This window comes from Podarcis gaigeae (assembly GCF_964106915.1).
Source record: "Podarcis gaigeae genome assembly, chromosome: 5".
In the NCBI taxonomy this organism is placed as follows: Eukaryota; Metazoa; Chordata; class Lepidosauria; order Squamata; family Lacertidae; genus Podarcis; species Podarcis gaigeae.
The window spans coordinates 85,800,362-85,818,790 of record NC_139681.1 but is presented as its reverse complement, the minus strand read 5'-3'; the positions used below and the strand labels follow the sequence as shown (position 1 = coordinate 85,818,790).

At 43.0% G+C, this 18,429-nt stretch overlaps 2 protein-coding genes and 1 pseudogene across 12 annotated transcripts in view; 1 reads left to right on the top strand and 2 right to left on the bottom strand.

Annotated features, from left to right (window-relative positions):
* The window catches only part of PHC3 (polyhomeotic homolog 3), a 54,717-nt gene that overhangs the window by 14,452 nt on the left and 21,836 nt on the right, over nt 1-18,429 (top strand). For all 10 annotated transcript variants that reach the window (XR_014564312.1, XR_014564313.1, XM_083739311.1 and 7 more), the window contains 3 exons: nt 14,302-14,545; nt 16,053-16,927; nt 17,614-17,764. Coding sequence is in view for 8 of the 10 variants with exons in the window: in XM_083739311.1 (XP_083595437.1) it covers nt 14,302-14,545; nt 16,053-16,927; nt 17,614-17,764 (1,270 nt within the window). In the remaining 2 variants the exon portion in view is untranslated. The remainder of the gene's footprint in view (nt 1-14,301; nt 14,546-16,052; nt 16,928-17,613; nt 17,765-18,429) is intronic.
* LOC310844803 (A-kinase anchor protein 4 pseudogene) lies at nt 110-2,796 on the bottom strand (annotated as a pseudogene). The gene has a single exon. The product of its transcript is annotated as an A-kinase anchor protein 4 pseudogene (transcript).
* On the bottom strand, nt 8,315-11,133 carry LOC310844843 (A-kinase anchor protein 4-like). The gene has a single exon (XM_083739499.1). The coding sequence runs from the start codon at nt 10,967-10,969 to the stop codon at nt 8,921-8,923; it is 2,049 nt and encodes a 682-aa protein (XP_083595625.1). The 5' UTR covers nt 10,970-11,133; the 3' UTR covers nt 8,315-8,920.

The window sequence follows — 18,429 nt, the reverse complement described above, 5'->3', positions numbered from 1 at the left end:
ATCGACTACACTGGTAACAATCTCCAGTAAAACAACCTCTAGCTTTCGTATTGCCTTTCCATCTCATAAATAGTATCTACATATGAATTAATAAACAAATCAATGACAGTTGACATTTGTATTTTTTTTATTGATGATTTTGCCCAGCTAGTGTGACAGCCTGTGGAATTTGATGAACTGTTGTCTATGGAAAATGAGCTGTATTGTTATTCCATCTGGTAATTAAGATGGCACTTCGCTGGGTGGAATTAATGAGAGGGAGGTGTTGGCACTTGTCTACAGATTAGCAAGCAACCAGTCAAGAAGTCCGCCACGAGGCATGTTTCCCACAGCGGCATCAACCTGTTGTTTTTCGAAATACTTCATTACCTCCTGCAAAATATCCCCCACACTCGCACCCTTCTTGGCTGCTTTGTCAGCCAGTTGAGGAAGCTTCTTCAGTTCCTCATCATTCTCATTCATGAATGTGAGATTGGGCACTTGGAAGTGAGAGGCCGCCATCCATTGGAGGATAGCCTGGAGCTCTTTGTTCTGTGAGCTGGTATTGGCACACTGGTTGTTTACTATCACCTCAGAACCAGCGGGCACAAGTGGCTTTCCAATATTAGTAGGTTGTGGAGGTTTCTGGGATGCCATCGAATCTGGACTTGATACACCTTTGTTTCTTGCGGTAAAGTATGTAGCTTGATCATCAGAGTAATCTTCAACAACAAAATCAGGGCTTTTAGTCATGTACATACACAGCTTCATCACAGATTCCATCAGCTGATCAATGAATTTCTTGTTTATTTGGTCCATGTTTTCAGAATCCATTTCTGGATTGCAGTGTTTGGTTGAGGATTTTCTGCTAGACCTATCATCATATGAGCTTGGTTTGCAATTCTTGGTGCTTATTTCGCACTCATCCACGTTGAAACCAGCCTCTTGAAGGACCTTCTGGATGATTGATAGGAGAGCACTTTGTATTTCTCCCCTCTGGTAATCTTGCTGTTGTGGATCACCCTTGCAACCATGAGATTTGGAACCATGTTTGCCTCCCTTTTCACAGAACCCAAATGAAGATGTGTTTGAGTCATGACATGGGTCCTTGTATTGAGTTAGCAGGTGCTGCTGTATCAACATTAAAGCTGTCAAAATGAGGTCTTTTGCTAGAAACTCAGTTGTGGAGCTACTTTTTTCTGGTCTCTTGTCATGGCATCCCCTGTCTGGACCTTTGCATCCTGTTTTTGATCGCAGCATGCTGATTCCATCCTTAATTATTGTCTCACCTACTTTCTGAGCTGCAGACTGAGCTGGATCTTGCTTGACTTTCTCCCTCGTGTGTAATCCACCTTTCAAAGATGCGAAATGCATATTTGGAGCATTAGGATCTAACGAACATCCTGTCTTCAATAAAGAGTATACAAGACTATGCCCTTTCTCCTTAGTTTCCGACATCAAAGCGTTGTACATTCTTAGTACCATTGCTTCTAAAATCTCCGTTGACTTCTGGGTCCCTGCATTGAAGAGATTCTTCTTCACTGTGGTAACAAAGTCAGAGTCTGTCATGAGGACCCCAGTGACATTATGTAGATTTTTCATAGTAGAGTCAATTAAGTCTGATATGACATCCTTTGTGTGTTTGAGAAACACTCTTTTCAAAATCACACAAGCTGGAAGTGGTTGCCTACTCTTGTGAATCTTTGTGGCATTCACAAATGAGAATGTCATATCCTTAGCATTTTTATTTGCATAAACCATTAGCCCTTTGTTAAAAGAACCGCAGTCATTGCGACCTGACTGTTTCCTTGGATGTATCAAATGAGCATGTGACGTTGGCTTTCCGTCATCACATTCTGGCATGGATTCACTTTGGTTGGAGCATACCTCACCATAAAAGAGAGAGGTTTTCTTGGGACTTCCTTTACCCTCTTCCTTCTTGCCCGTAACCTGTTCCTGAGATGATTTAACACCAGGATCCTGGGCATTTTCCATCACCTCGTTCACCATCTTGGATGCAACTTTACTTACAGAACCAGGATTGAGGGCTTTCCCATCTTTGGTGGCATAAATTGCCTGGCGTATACATTTATTGGCAGCATCTTCCAGATTTTCAGAGATCTCTTTACTTGCCATTTGCATAACCAAGGAGCACAACTTTTGAACAGTGCTTGCTACTTCATCTGCAGGTCCTTTCTGACCTTCAGCAGATTTGAAAGCTGTGTTGTTGTTGTTCTGGGACATCTTGTCAGCCGCTGATGGCTTTTGTTGACGAGGGGCAGTAGAAGGGGTCAGTGCATGTTGGAATCCACATGCATATTTCTGCAGGTCGTCAAAGAGCCAGGACACAACATTCAGTTCTTCAGTTGAACCTTGTTTGAACAGACAGACTGCTCCTTCAGTCTTAGACTGTTCTGGTGTCTCACTATCCTTTATTACAATTACCTCTTTGTCCTGCATTTTCCCCAGATCAAGTCCTGTGGCAGTTTCATTGCCTTTAGACTGGCCAGCAGCATCTTTGCCTGTATCGTCTGTGTTTTTTATGTTCAGGCTGGAGACATCAACAAAACAGATAACTTTTCGCTCCTGGTCCTTCCCTCCATCAGGATTGTAGAGGTCTACCTTACACACGCCTGCTTGGCTGTGTAACCAGTCAACTTCTTGAGACATCCTTTGAAGTTTACAACTGGAATTGCACCTAGGACCGTAGTGGGTGTTCTTTCTCAGCTCAGCTGCTTTGGTGACCCTGCCAGACTGAAGATGTTGCCTCCTCTCTCAACTTTCCATGCTCTTCTGCTGCCAGATGTCATTTTCACTTGTGTGCACACATGGTTTCTATGGCAGCAATGACATCACAAAGAAGCAGCACTGCCACCCACCAGTGGTGTGATTTCAGTTATTTAACAAGATATTGTTGCCCAACTTTTCTCCTTATCTATCCTACATGGCCTATGAGAAATTTGTTGTGTGTAGGGGGAAATTAATGGTGCATTTTCAAACCTAATACAGTCATACCTCATGTTACATTTGCTTCATGTTATGTTCTTTCCGGTTTCATCCCGCCGCAACCCAGAAGTACCGGAAAGGGTTACTTCCAGGTTTCGCCACTTGCGCATGCGCACTAGCGCTAAATCGCGCTTCACGCATGCGCACAAGAGCCAAATCGCACCACACACCTGCGCAGATTTGGTGCTTCAGGTTGCGCTCTTTTCATGTTGCGAACAGGCCTCTGGAACCGATCCCGTTCGCAACCAGAGGTACCACTGTAATGGAAAATTAAGAATGGTTATTTTCTACATTTATTTTACTATAAAAAATAATCTATGAAGACCTTAAGTGATGCTTCCACAGTGATTTAATCATAATAGGTTTCTAAACATAGCCACAAAGGAAGTGTCACAATTTCAAAATACTTGAGGCACTTGGTTGTCATCTGTCTGTCTCAAGAGACAATGAAGGAGTGTGCCTTTCAGGGTGAAGTCAAACTGTTGGAAGCGTCTGCTGTGGCTGTAGAGATTAATATGGAAGAGACATGTTTTCTTGCAGCTGGGGCAGATAAAGATGTCTTGTTGTGCTGCTGCAAATGCACCATGGTTCTTCCCTCTGCACTCCTCCCAGCAGTCCTTCCTCCTCTGGGCACTTCTGCGGATACGTGACCTGATTGCTTTCAGACCCTGCAGTCATCTGCATAGGATTCCTGTGCAGCAGAGTTAACAATGCTAGCCTTCACGTCTATAGGATCGCAGCCTTAAATGGTGAAAAAAATTCAGACACTTTGAACTGAAGTCATAGTAATTCATGGAGCTCCTCCTGAGTAGAAGAATCAAGCCATACAGTAGGGCTCAGCGTCCCTCTTGCACACCTGTCTGATGAATTTGGGAATCTGTTAAATGGACCAGCCAAGATCGACTTTGATGCAAGCCAAACAATGCTGGTAGCTCAAGTATCATGTAATAGGTCCCATGCTACATCCACTCTGAAGGTTTATAGAACGTAAGAGCCGTTCTGGTTCACCTTAAGAGCCCATTTAGTCCAGCACCCTGTTCTCATAGTGGCCAACTAGATGCTTTGGAAAGTGCCAACAGCACTCTGCACCCCTGTGTTCCTCAGGAACTAGTGTACTGGAGATATAGCCATCATGGCTAGTAGCCATTGATAGCCTTATCCATGAATTTGCCTAACTGCATTTTAAAGCTATCCAAGTTGGGACCCATCACTATAGTTGGTGGCAGCAGATTCCATAGTTTAACTGTTTACTACGTGAAGAAGTACTTCCTGAATTTCCCAGTATTCAACTTGATTGGATAATCATGATTTCTTGCGTTGTGAGAGGATGGGAAAACCTCTATTCATTTTCTCGACATTGCGTGTAATTTTTTGCTCCAGTTTCAATCCCCAGCATCTCCATGGAGGGCTGGAAATGCCCCTCGCCTGAAACCCTGGAGAGCAGCTGCCAGTCAGAGTAGACAGTATTGAGCTAGATGGACCAATGGTCGGATTCAGTAGAAGGCAGTTTCCTATGCCCCAACTCTGCAATATTATTTTTAATACAGAACTGTATCCCAAGTGCAGTTGCATCTTAGATGCAATATTATGATACTGACCGTTTTATTTTTACTATCTTTCTGAATGGTACCAAGCATGCAATTCACCCTTTTCACAGCTGCTGCACAATTGGACAACATTTGCACCAACCTATGCACTACAACCCCAAGTTCTCTTTTCTGGTCAGTCACCTCCAGTTTAGAGCCCTTTAGTAAATATGTGAATTTAGGATTTTTTACCTGGTTGTGTATCATTTTATACTTGCTTACATTGAACTATATTTGCCGTTTTAATGCCAACTCGGCTAGTTTGGAAATATTCTTTTGGAGCTCCTCACAGCCCTCTTTTTATTTTACCAGTTTTATGTCATCAGCAAAATTGGCCGCCTCACTGCTCACTCCTAACTCCAGATCATTTATGAATAGGTTAAAAAGCACCAGAATCTTACTTTCCACATGCCTCCACAAGAGAACTATCTATTTATTCCTACTTTCTGCTTCTTGCTTACCCAGTTACTGGTCCATAAGAGGGCATCTCCTCTTATCCAGTGATTTCTAAGCTTGCTTAGGGGGTCTTTCATGAGGGACTGTATCAAGCTCCTTGAAAGTCAGAAGTTCCAAATGTCTGCTGCTTATTGATACTATTGGACTAAGTGACACTCACAAAGAACTTCGAAAAATTAGACATAACTTTCCTTTGTGGAAGCTATGCTGATTCTTCTTCAGCAAGACTTGTTCTTCTATATGCTTAGTGTTTTTATCTTTAAGTGCATTCCATTACTTTTCCTGGAACACACGTTAAACTAGCTGGTCTAATTTCTTGGATTCCTACCCATCTGCCTTGATTGCTTAAAAAAACCACAACCTAGTGTTGCATTGACAGTTTTCCAGCCCTTGGGTACGGAAGCTAATCTCAGGAATGGGTTACAGAGTTGCACCGCAAGAAGGAGCAGCACATTCTAATTTCTTTGTGTATCTGGCTCAGCAAGCATCCTCCCTTCTTTTCATTTTTCCTCCTGGGTAACTTATAGGTCTGATTCAACGACAGGAAAATCCTCCAAGTGGAGTGGTCCTATGGATACATATGTGTGAAGTAACATCTGACCAGGCCCATCCATGGTTACTGAGCCTCTTAACTGATGGTGATGCAAGCGAACACACTGGCTGAAAAATGTACGGCCCCACACATGCAAATGATCACCAAGCAGTGGCATATGTGATCTTAATTGTGTCTGATCAGCTTCCCCAGTCCATTCTCACCACACACTCCAAAAGTGACTGACCGTGCCCCACAGAATAGGTCAAACTTATTTGGAGACACCAGTGGCAACAATACCCACATTTCAGCTGTTAAGGGAGGTACACATTACCTTACTAAAGGTCACAAGAACAAAAGATGAGCCTTCTAAGCAACTGACCGTTTGCATGTAGATTTAAGAGCACTATAGGCACTGCTCCCAGTTCGCTTAACAACACTTACCAGGTCCTGGGTGCCACTCAATATGAAGTCCAGGGTCACCGCCCCCCACCCCCGGTCAATTCCAACACCAGCTGTTATAGTGCACAGTCATTTAGGGCATCTAGAAATATTACCTCTTTGCCATGACTGGTACACATATGTAGACATTCTATACATTATTGCAATGTCTCCTCTTTTAGATATTTCCTTGATTTCATTCATCATCTCAAGGTCTCCTTGAGCATTTTGAGAGCACATCCCCAGTACTAAATTATTTTGGGGGGCCCAGTATCGCCACCCACAATGATTCTGTGGTGGAGTCTGCCCATTTTGAGATTTCTAGCTTGCTGGATTCAGTGCTGTCTTTGAGGTGCAGAGTGACACCACCTCTGGTCTGCCCTTATCTGTCCTTCCTGTAGCATTTATATCCAAAGATAACCGTGTCCCACTGGTTTTCTCCATTCCACCAGGTAATTGTGATGTTCACTATATCAATGCCATTCCCTAAGTCCAAGCGCTCCAGTTGACCCATCTTGGCTTGGAGACTTCCAGCATAAACACTTGTATACCAGTCTCCTCTTGAAACTTTGTTTACCCTCCAGGTGTCCCATCCTTCTCCCCCAGTGAGACTTGCCCCACATTTTGAAAACATTAGCCTTGAGACTATGTTTTCTTTTATGAGGGTCACCCCTGAGGCTTGCTTTGAGGAGGTCTACCAGAGTCTAAGAAGATGCAGTTCCCAAAACACTGTAAACCTTTTAATTCTAGCAAGCTTTCAGTGAGCTTGATGAGGTTTGGGAAGTGTGTGTGAAACAGATAGTATTTTTAATGAATTTATGCTGCTAATTATATTGAAATCACTCACATATTAGCAGGCTGGCTAAGGGCAAGCTGGCAATGTGTGTAGTAAGCAATGCTGAATTTGCAAACAGAACTCTTCCAAGGATATCAGCAGCCTGTATAAGATTACTATATTGGCTCTACTTGCATGCTCTGCATACTGTCTCTTGCAATATAGTACAAAGCATTGCCTAACATTTCTCCAGTTCCTTACCATGTGCTGATTATTACTGCTCTTCACCTCATATGTTTGCTTCCATCAGTTTTGTAGCAGCAAATAATTGGTCTTCACATCATATAGTTGAAAAGAACTTTTTTCCTTGGTTCTGGTAAGGGGTGGTTCCAGGTTTGATAAGCCTTTTGACACCCTGTGCAGTGAGAGATATCTCGAGGAGGAGGGATTGTGTAAACAGAAAAATCCTCTACCATGCAAAACTACTGTACTTGATGTGGGGCTGGTAAGGTCAAAAGCAATGTGCAGAGAGAGTTCTTGGATGGACGCCTGGGCCCCAAGAGAGAAAGTAGTTGCAAGTTATTCTTACTGTTTGTCCTAAAAGATAATGCTTGTGCATGTAGGATTATATTTTATAACAGAAAGATCTGCATTTTCTTTTAACATTATTAAATGCAGACTCAAGAAGGGGGTTTTTTAACGGTGAAAATTTCTTAAGCATTTTATGGTGCAATCTTACGTTCTTCATCTTTCCATAATCAAGTGACAGGGACTTTTTTATTTTTCTGCCACGTGTTGTGACATACCCTTGTAGAGATCCACCAATTCAGAATGGGTAGAGCTTAAATTACAGAAAGCAAAACACTTATTTTTCATGTAATCACAAAACCAGTCCTTGCAACTGGTACATCTTTGTCCTTCATTATGTAGAAAGAAGACACAGATCTACTTTTATTGTTAATTGTCTAAAATCCTAAACTTTGTTAAGCTAGAAGTAACACCAAAATTACCTTGCTGAGACTAAGGCATTAAAACAATACTCACCACACTCAAAATTGCAGGATAGTCATTTAGAAAGAACATGCAAAAAAAGATGGACCATTCCAACTGCAACAAGGGTCTAGCCAGGTGACTGACCGAAGCTAGCTATATAACGTGATGCTCAAGATGAGGAGCTCCTATTCATTCCATTGTCATGAACTTTCTGTCATGGGGTTGTGTGCATTTGTGTGTGGGGGGGAAGTATTCCTGATTTCAGATACATTAATTTATGAGACCCTGAATTGGTCAGCAAGATCTACCAATGCTTGATATTCTATGATTCCACCTCAGCAGTATACAGCTTAGTGTGTGTCTGTCTTTGGTTACAGATATCCTGGATGCAACCATGTAAGAGGCAACTGACTTATATTACCAGAGGTTGCCCCCAGTAGTTTGTTAATTGCATTCTACTTCCCTATTAAAGTTATGGGCAGCAGCAAAGGAGAAGCACGGAGATTCCTTTAAAATAAACTGGCCTGGAAGTGAACACAACGTAAATGCATTGTCCTAACATTTATTTTCTGGAGCGCTCCCTTTTGGAGACAGAATACTTCTTTACATCAGTAGGTAGATGAGGGTGGAATGTACAAAGCACAAAGTGGATGTCACAAAGCAGAAGTGAATATAAGCTTTTAAATTTTACCACATTCTGATTTGTAACGCGTTGAGACGGTTGCCACAGCTGATACTTTCTCATCTACTGTGACCGGAAACTTCGACTCCCTCTCCCTTCTTTCCCCCACCTTTCTGTGCCTTATCACTAATTTTCATTAGCAGCCTACAGGAGTAGTAGAAAGGCCTTGAACACATCCTGCATTTTGATTTATTTTTTTTAATGCTGTTTCTGGGCTCCTTGGATTATGTATAATGTTGCAGCTAATTAGGACCTAGTTATTTGTTTGAAGTGATCAATAAACAGCCTGTCTCCCCTCTCACTTTTTTTTATTCTTTTTTATTGATGAGCTTGCCCAGCTACCCCAGTTCAGTTCAGTGCACTGTTGCTTGCAGTGGGGCTGTATTGGTGGTTTCAGTTGCGCCAGCAAAGAGTGGTTTCGGCGCCTGGACTGGGCTCACGAGAGTAACATGAGAGGGAAGAGTTAGTTCTTACAAGTTAGCAAGCAGCCAGTCGACTAGTCCACACCGAGGCATTTGTCCCGACATGGCATCCACCTGTTGTTTTTCATAATACCTCATTACCTCCTGAACAATGTCGCCTACGCTGTAGCCCTTCTTGGCTGCTTTGTCAGCCAGCTGAGGAAGCCTTGCCAATTCTCCATCTTGATCATTCATGAATGTCAGGTTTGGCACATTGAATTGCGAAGCAACTAACCACTGGAGCACAGCTTGCAGTTCTTTGTTTTGTGTACTGTTGTTGCAGTTCTGGTTATTCACAATCACCTCAGAGCCCACACCCAATGGCATCCCGTTACATTTTCCGTCATCGCCACCTTTAGCCATCAGCATGCACAGCTTCATCACCGATTCCACCAGTTGGTCAATAAACTGCTTGTTTATCTGTTCCATGTTGTCATTCATATCAGGCCCCCCATATGATTTTGATGAGGCCCTCTGTGGTCTGCACTCGGCAAACGAAGGCTGCTTATAGCCTCTGTCAGGGGGACACTCATCTGCAACACCAGCTTCTCTTAGTACTTTCTGGATGATGGACAAGAGAATACTTGAGATATCGCATTTTTGGGATTCCAGGCTTTCCTGTCTGCCCCCGCCTGGCCTTGAACCATATTTGGACCCACCGCTTCTGTCATGGGAACAGCAAAACGATGTGGTAGTTGTCTCGCGGGTGGGTGCTTGATCTTTGTTTTTTTCTAAGAGGTGTTGCTGTATTAACATTAACGCTGTTACAATAAGGTCTTTAGCGTACACATCCATTGAACAGTGCTTGTCTGCACCTTTGCTTCCACCGGGATGGGGCCTCATTTGTCCATTTCCTCCTCTGCCCTGCATTTCACCTTTAAGTGATGCAAACTGCAATCCTTGAGTTCTGGAGTCCGTGTGTGTACCTGCTTTTAGTGCTGTAAAAGCTAGGCATTGCTTTTTATCGTCTCCTGACAATGCTTTGAATAAACGTTTCACCATTGCTTCCAGAATCTCAGTTGACTTCTGGGTTCCGGCATTGAAAAGGTTCTTCTTTACTGTATTGACAAAGTCAGAGTCTGTCATGAGCACTCCTGTGACGTTGTGTAGATTTTTCATAGTGGAGTCAATTAAGTCAGATATGACATCCCTGGTGTGTTTCAAAAGCACCTTCTTTAACACCACACAAGCTGGTGGAGGATGCTTGCCTTTTTGGACTTTCATTGTCTTCATGAATGAGAACATCATATCTGAAGCAACCTGGTTTGCATATACCATCAACCCTTTGCTTACAGAGCCATCATCCTGTCCAGGACACGACTGTTTCCTTTCCAACATTTGTCTGTCTGCTCCCTGACCATTCCTGTAGCCGTTCTGATTGCACATCTCTCCATAAAAGACAGAAGCTTTTCTGGGGTCATCGTGAGATGATTTGGGGGACAGCTTGCCATAGTCTGCGCTGCTGTTTGATCCGCGGGGATTGATGGATTGCCGAATGCATTTACTACTGTCAAATTTATCCTTCATTTCCTTCTGTGCCATTTGAACCACTAAAGAACAGAGTTTGTTAACATAATAGGAAAGATCATCTCCTCCTCTTGGGCAACCATTGCCCCGGAAGGAAGTATCACTGGTCTGGGACATCTTCTCAAGCGCAGGTGAATTGTAAGCAGATTTACGAGGGCCTGAGGGGGTTAGTGCATGCTGGAATCCAACTGCGTATTTCTGAAGGTCGTTGCTGAGCCAGCTAACAACGTTGAGTTCTTCAGAAGAGCCTTGCTTGAAAAGGCAGACGGCGCCTTCGGTATTAGAATGGGGATCGTTCTCGTTGTCCTTTATTACAATTACTTCCTTTTCTTCAAGATTACGAAGGTCAAGACAAGGGTCAGCGGCACCAGATAATCCTCTGTTGTGTTTGTGTTTGTCTGTTACTTTGAGGTTGCCAACATCAACGAAACAGATAACTTTGCGGTCTTGGTTTCTTGACTCGTCGGGACTGTAGAGGTCTACTTTGCAAAGGGCTGACTGACTCTGTAGCCAGTCAAACTCCTGTTCCATACTATGTGCCCAGAATCTGAATTGTGCCCCAGGTTGTGGAGCGTTCTTGTTTCGGTTTTCGCTGACCCTGCCCCACTCAAGATGTTGCCTCCTCTCTCAGCTTTCCATGCTCTTGTACTGGCTGATGGCATTTTCATTTGTGTGCACACATGGTTTCTATGACAGCAGTGACATCATAAAGCATGGATATCATCCACCAACCAGTGATGCCTTGGCCCTGCTTAACATAAAATTGTTCTGTATTTTTCCCCTGTTAACCTGTACTAAAAGCATACCCAAAAGATTAAAGTATTGATTTTAGTAGTCAGGTTGAAAAATAAGGGCGTGTATTGGTTTGCTTCCTAAGTAATCCCCCTTTTCAGAACACAATCAAGGAAGCAGGCAGCCAACTGTTCCAATATAAGCTTTTGTTTTTGTACAAATAAATATATTGCATTTGCATTAGCTCAGTGTGCCCCATATTTGAGTGTGTATGAAAATTAAGAGCTTAAGGGCAATCTTTTCTCATGTAGGATCTTTGGCCTCAAGGCTTCCAGTGACCTCACAAAGAACTGTTGCCACATCAATAATCCTATCCTCTCAATTTTTTGATCTGCTTGCTTTTCTGCTGCCTCTTTTTTTCTACCACTACCTTCAGTCTTACTGTGGCATGTTACCTTTGAGTGCTTGTCTTCATATTTTCATTTATAGTTTCCTTGTCATTGTTCATTGTCCTCTGTAGTTTTTAAATACCTCAATGTATTATTTCTTAAAAGTGAAACTGTGACTTTGACCATATTAGGGTCAGGAACCTAGTCATAGACACTGTTTTGTGTAAAAGACAGAGAAATGAACAGAAGAAAATAAAAGAAAAACCATCCATCTCAATATGTAACAGAGCAAACAGCAAAAAGTTCATTCCTCTTGAAGATGAAGGTGGGGAGTTTTTGTCCTTCCTGGAGAGAAGGAATATTTCAGCTTTTAGGCCAGGCTTCCTCAAACTCAGCCTTCCAGATGTTTTGATACTACAATTCCTATCATCCCTGACCACTGGTCCTGCTAGCTAGGGATCATGGGAGTTGTAGGCCAAAAACATCTAGAGGGCCGAGTTTGAGGAAGCCTGTTTTAGGCTATGCCTTCTAGGAAAGAGCAGGGTAGTTCTGCTATTTTTAAGCTACTACTTGGAAGTAACATATAGGCAGTGCGAGTGCCAGGCTATTTTGTACCCTAGGCAAGGCTAACTACCTCCAAAAAATGCTAACTTCAGTTTCAGAAACAGATGTCTTGCAGAACAAATAAAAAGCACAAACTTGAAACTGCTAAATTTATCTTAAATCGAAAGAATATGTAATACATCCATATTTGATTATGTTTCTCAAATAGCAAATGTTTTAGCCAAATCATTTTGAATAATAATCTTGTGAATTATGATATTAAGATGTAAGTCTCATAAATTTCAATTTCATGCACATCAGTATCTTGCTTTGAGTCCCTTTTCCTTTACTAATTTTGCCACCAATTCCTTCAGGTCAAGTGCTGATGCTTGGGCATGTTCAATTCTTATAGTTCTCAAGCCAACTAGTCTCTTTTGCAACATGATTGAGCATATGTAAGTTTTTATAAGTTTGAGCTTTGAGAAACTGCATTTGCCACTTGCCACTGACACTTGCAGTGTCATTAACGTTAGGCACATTATCCAGGAGTTTTTGTTTCAGTATGAAAAGAAGTGCTCCTTGTGGCAGCATGGACTTTGGAAGTCTTTGAGCTATTGCTATAAGTTCACAGCAAAGATATTCAGCATCAGTATAGTATCTTTGTTTCCATTGTGCATCTATGTTTTTTCCAATTTTTTGCAGTAGATTTCATCAGTAGATTTTGTGTTCATACTGTATACAGTCAAACCTCTGCTGTCGAAGGTAATCTGTTTGGTTTCTGAAATGTTTGACAACCGAGGCACAGCTTCCAATTGGTTGCAGGAGCTTCCTGGACTCAAACGGAAGCTGCTTCAGACATTCGGCTTCTGAAAAGTATTCAAAACCAGAGCATTTACTTCCAGGTTTTGGCGTCCGGGAGCTGAAACGTTCCAAAATGGAGGTGTTCACGATCCTAGGTTTGACTGTATATCATACAGGAAGCCAAATAGGGAATTGTATTGTTGTAGCTGCTGGATTTTTTTCAGTTGTACCACGGAATGCCAAGTTTTACATGCCAAGAACTCTGACCAAAGCAGTCAAGTATTCTAAGATCTGTCACCAATATTGTTCTTCTCGCCTAATTTCCTGCTGGTTATCATTGTGAATTGGTTTTCCTTTAGATAAGCACAATTCAAATTCTTTCCAGGCAGGTCTGATAATTTTCTTAATGTTCAGTATTCCTCTTTTGTGAAGACAGAATTGCTCCCATGTTCTTCCAGTCTTTTCATAGAACCATAGAATTGTAGTGTTGGAAGGGACCCCAAAGGTCACAGGAATGTCTTAAGATGTCAGTTAACAGTGGTTCGTGTGAAGCTATGCAGGGCCTTAAGGGTATAAATTTATTTATTGTCTGTTTGATCAACATGATTATGGAAGTGTTCAAAACAGATATAGTTGGACTTCCCTTCCCTTTGTATTATAAGTATAGCACCTTACAGCCTGGCATTTCAAGCTAGGTGCAGGTATCTAACAGTTTCCTGGAATGTGAGAAGTCATTCTGATTCGAGGAGCATTGACTTTGACCCAGCTGTGGTCTAGTGAAGTGCCTGCAGTGTTTTTATTTTATTTATCAGTAGGAAACTTCATCTTTTCAGGATTCAATTAGCATCATGTGGAACTATAAGAATCTCGTACCTCTGTGCTGTGTTTCACTTTTACAACTAGTGTTCTATACCAATATTTTACATCTCTTTTTGCAATATATTTAAATGGTTTGTTAGATACACTTTGAGGTGGCCTTTCTGTGTGGTATTATTGGGATATTTATGTTTCCTCCCTCTTTTCATTTTATCCTGCCACTACCCCAACCAGATCTGTATAGCCTATCATAGATGTGACAGAAAACCAAGCAAAGTAATTTCCTTGGGGGAACTGTGAATGGATTTGAATTCCACTATTTATTGTCAGTCTAATAGTAATATCATGTAAATTATAATATTGCTCTCTAACCAAGATAGTATGGACTTTGGTATTATTAACATCTCTAGCACTGTGTAAACAGTAGATATTGAGAAGCTCAGTTATGACCTGCTTTTCCCATGGAACTTACTGGGCTTCATTGTAGTGCTTTTCTTATTTTGGTATCGTCAAATGGAAAGCTTGCCATCAAGCTGGTTATTAAATTTCATGTTGGATTTATTTTTTAATCACTTTCTTTAGGTCCAGAATTTGACATTGCGCAGCCAGAAGTTGGGTGTATTATCTAGTTCACAGAACGGCTCTCCAAAAAGCAGTAGTCATGCCCAGACACTAGCTGTGTGCCCTAATAAACCCGTAACCAGTACCAAAGCCAGCCAGTCAGATTCTCTAGAAAGCAAACGGAAAGGTGACAGCCCAACAGCAGAGCCTCGAAGCCCAGCCGTCACACGCACATCAAGTATTCATCATCAGCTCATGGCACCAGGTAGGATAGAGAGGTCACCTTCTTCAAAGAATGTTCATTTTAAATACAATGTATTGTTTGATTTTTGTGCATATTTTCTGTGTCCAGTCACTTGTGTGGAATGCACCACAAAATCTGAAGCCCCAGGAAATTCTAGGAAGCTCTAGGTAAGTGGGAACATTAAAATAATCACTCATATACTGACACGACAGTGTTCCATCACATTCTGGACTGAAAAATTCTGCCTAAAGTCATTGAAATGTGACGTACATATTCATTTTACATATACTGAAGAAACAGCGTGGCACATTAGTGGTACATCACTGTATATCTATCTGGGAAGGTTTCTTCCTGTTACCAACAGTAGTTGAACTGAAGTATTTGATGAGAGGGAAGCATTTCAATAAACTTCACTTTGTGCTATTCCTGAGGGTGAGAGGAGAACAGAACAGAACATCCGAATCCAGCGCTCTGCTGGGTAAAGGATTGCTCTTGTGCACCTATCTGTTTTTGTTTTAAATTTCCCTCCCATTCTCGTTGGGATCAAATCGGTATAAATGTCAGCCCCAGGGCTAATATACTTGTCCTCCTGGTTTGGGGCATGTCGGGGAACTGGGACAGCAATGGATCATTCATACCCAAGCCTTGCCCTGGTCTGGCCCCAAAACACCCTTGTCAACCCTACAAGCACCAGAACTGTGACGTCAGCAAAGCAAAGGGCCATGGCAGTTTCCACAGCTTCAGGAAGGGAGCAGCCGGCATATGGTCTCCCTCTCCAAGGTTAGATGTCTCTTTCCACTACTGGAGAGCTGATCTTCCTCTATCCCATGGGTTGCCATCCCAGGGACCCATAGGATTTTAGGGGTAGCATTTGAATGTTACAGTGAAACAAACTCGAAGCTTTACTGGGGAATTATTTTTATTAGGCTATTTGTAAGTATTTTAATACATGATGGCACAATAACACATGCCCTTCCATAAATTTATGAATTATATAGATTTTAAGGCAGTGAACGGCAGTGAAAACTGTTAACATACAAAAAAAAAATTTAAAATCCAGTAGCACCGTAGAGACCAACTAAGTTTGTTATTGGTATGAGCTTTTGTGTTCATGCACACTTCTTCAGATACCAAATGTTAACATACAAATTATTGTAGTATGCCTGAAGAACTGCTTCCTAGGGATAGTCACTGGAAAAAAGTTAGCTACAACTTTGATTTTAGATTTGACTAGTGTTTTGTCTGTTACAGTTGCCCAATTTAATTCTAAAAATGAAGAATTTTCTATTGAAAAATAGTCCCCCAACCCTCATATTATTGTTCATAGGTGTGTTTCTCTAAGGATTTGTCAAATTCCGGGTATTGTATTGTATATATTAATTGCCATTTATAAAGATAATGGATCTATTTGCTTGATTTGGTCAAATGCCGCGGTGGACGTGACTCTAAAACCATGCATTATTATTTTTTGCGGATTTAAGGAAATGATTATTGATTCTCTCTTTTTATTTTCCTTTTCACTGTGCAGCTTCATATTCTGCTATTCAGCCTCATTCTCTGTTAAAGCACCAGCAGTCCCCTCTTCACTCACCACCTTCAAAAATTTCCCACCACCAGCTGATCTTCCAGCAGCAACAAGTGCAACCAATCACGCTCCAGCTGCCTCCCAACCAGGAAGCATCTGTGTCGCAACACTGTGCCCCTCTCCAAGGCCATGTTCTTCCTCCAGCCCCCAGCAGCACCTCATCGCAGCACTGCACACCTGTCCACATCCATCCCCCGCCACTTCCTCCTCCACTTTCTCCAACTCCATCCCAGTCCTCCCAGCAGTCAGTCGTGGTATCTCCTCCACCACCTCCTTCACCCAGCCAGTCGCCAACAATAATTATACACCCCCAGGCTCTTATTCAGTCACAAACACATCCGCTAGCATCATCAGCACTTCAGTCAGAGCATCACCCAGCGCAGGCCGATGATAGGCCAGCAGAAGCAACCTCACAGCCTTCTAATCTTCCAGCCCAGCTGCCACTTTCCCCAATAGTTCACATTGGGTCACCGGATCAGCCTGCCATGGTGTCCACGGGCCAACATATAACATCTCCAGCGCCTCACCAGCAGTATCCAGCTTTGCAGCCCACGCCAATCCCAGTGGCAGCCTCTCCCCAGCTGCCAACATCTCCAGCCCACAGCCAGCCACTTCCTCTCCCGCCTGTTCAGTCTTTACAAGTGCAGCCTGACATTTTGTCCGAGGGTCAAGTTTTGGTGCAGAACACGTTGGTTTCTGAGGAGGAGCTTCCTGCTGCCGAAGCGTTGGTCCAGCTGCCATTTCAGACTCTTCCTCCTCCTCAGACGGTTGCAGTGAATCTTCAAGTGCAACAAGCAGTTCCTGTTGAGACCCCGGTGGTGAGCATCTGATAACTTCCCTCTCCAGTTTTGAAATGGGAGGTGAAACACTGACAAGCTTAAACTGGGTGGATGTTAGATATTTGTTTTCTTACAGCTCTTCAGGATTGAGAATAGTGTTTTTCTCAAAAGCGTTGGCTGGTTTTACAATTTTGATGTGAAAGATTATACATTTGACTTAAAAGTTGTTAGGTCTCGACCAAGAGCAAGGTGGAAATAGCTAAAGGAATGAATGCATATGTAAATCAAAGCATCCTAACCCTGTCATGTATGCACCAGCTGTTTTTTTCATGATGAAGCAGTAATCACTATACAGTGGACACTGAGGTTGCGAATGTGATCCGTGCGGGAGGCACGTTTGCAACCCGCAGTGCGCGTCTGCGCGGATCGCGATTTGGCGCTTCTGCGCATGCCCTGAAACCTGGAAGTAACCCGTTCCGGTACTTCTAGGTTCGGTGCGGTGCACAGCCTGAAAATGCGCAGCCTGTAGCATCTGAAACCCGAGGTATGACTGTAATCTTTGCTAAAGTTACATTGATAATAGCCTTTTTTTGATTAAGTTGGCAAAACCTTTATTTCAGTATGGCTGTCCTGCATTTCCTTTCAAAAAAAATGAAGACCCAACTAACAATTCCATAAAATATCTGTCGGGTTTGCTTCTAAAAGTGCTTATCTCTTCAATGCAGATTTATCAAGTGGAAGACATGTGTGAGGAGGAGATGCCAGAAGAATCGGACTGTGTGCGTATGGCTAGGACCCCCACTCCTCCCACCTTGTCACCTCCTGCTATAACCTTAAGAAACAGAGATGAGCTTGGCTATGAGGAACCTTTTTCAGGTAAGAAGGAATATGGAGGTGCAGATTCCGGTGTGGTACCCATGCCTTTCTTTTTCTTTGTGCAGTTTTGATTGTGCTGCAAGATAATGGGATAGAATCTCACCCAGTATACCATATTTTTCGCCCTATAGGACGCACTTTTCTCCCTCCAAAATTGAAGGGGAAATGTGTGTGCGTCCTATGGGGCGAATGCAGGCTTTCGCTGAAGCCTGGAGAGCGAGAGGGGTCGGTGCGCACCGACCCCTCTCACTCTCCAGGCTTCAGGAGAGCCGCAGCGCCAGCCCCACAAGGTCGGGGGACAGCGGGGAGGCGGAACACCGCCATCCCGCTTTCTCCCGATGTGGTTTGGAGGCTGACGGCGGGGAGATGCGTGCTTTTCCCCGCCGCCAGCCCCGCAAGCTCGGAAGACAGCTGGGAGGCGCAGCGTGTCTTCCCGCTGTCCCCGGACCTGGTCTGCAGGCGGGCGGCGGGGAGAAGAGCGCTTCTCCCCGCTGCCGGCCCCACAAGCGCCTGGGGGGGGGAAATAAATTTTTTTCTTTATTTCCCCCCCAAAAAAACGTGGTGCGTCCTATGGGCCGGTGCGTCCTATGGCGCGAAAAATACGGTACTTGAATGTCTGAATTGTATCTTGGATTCAGCAGATTGCTGAAACCAATTTAGATTCA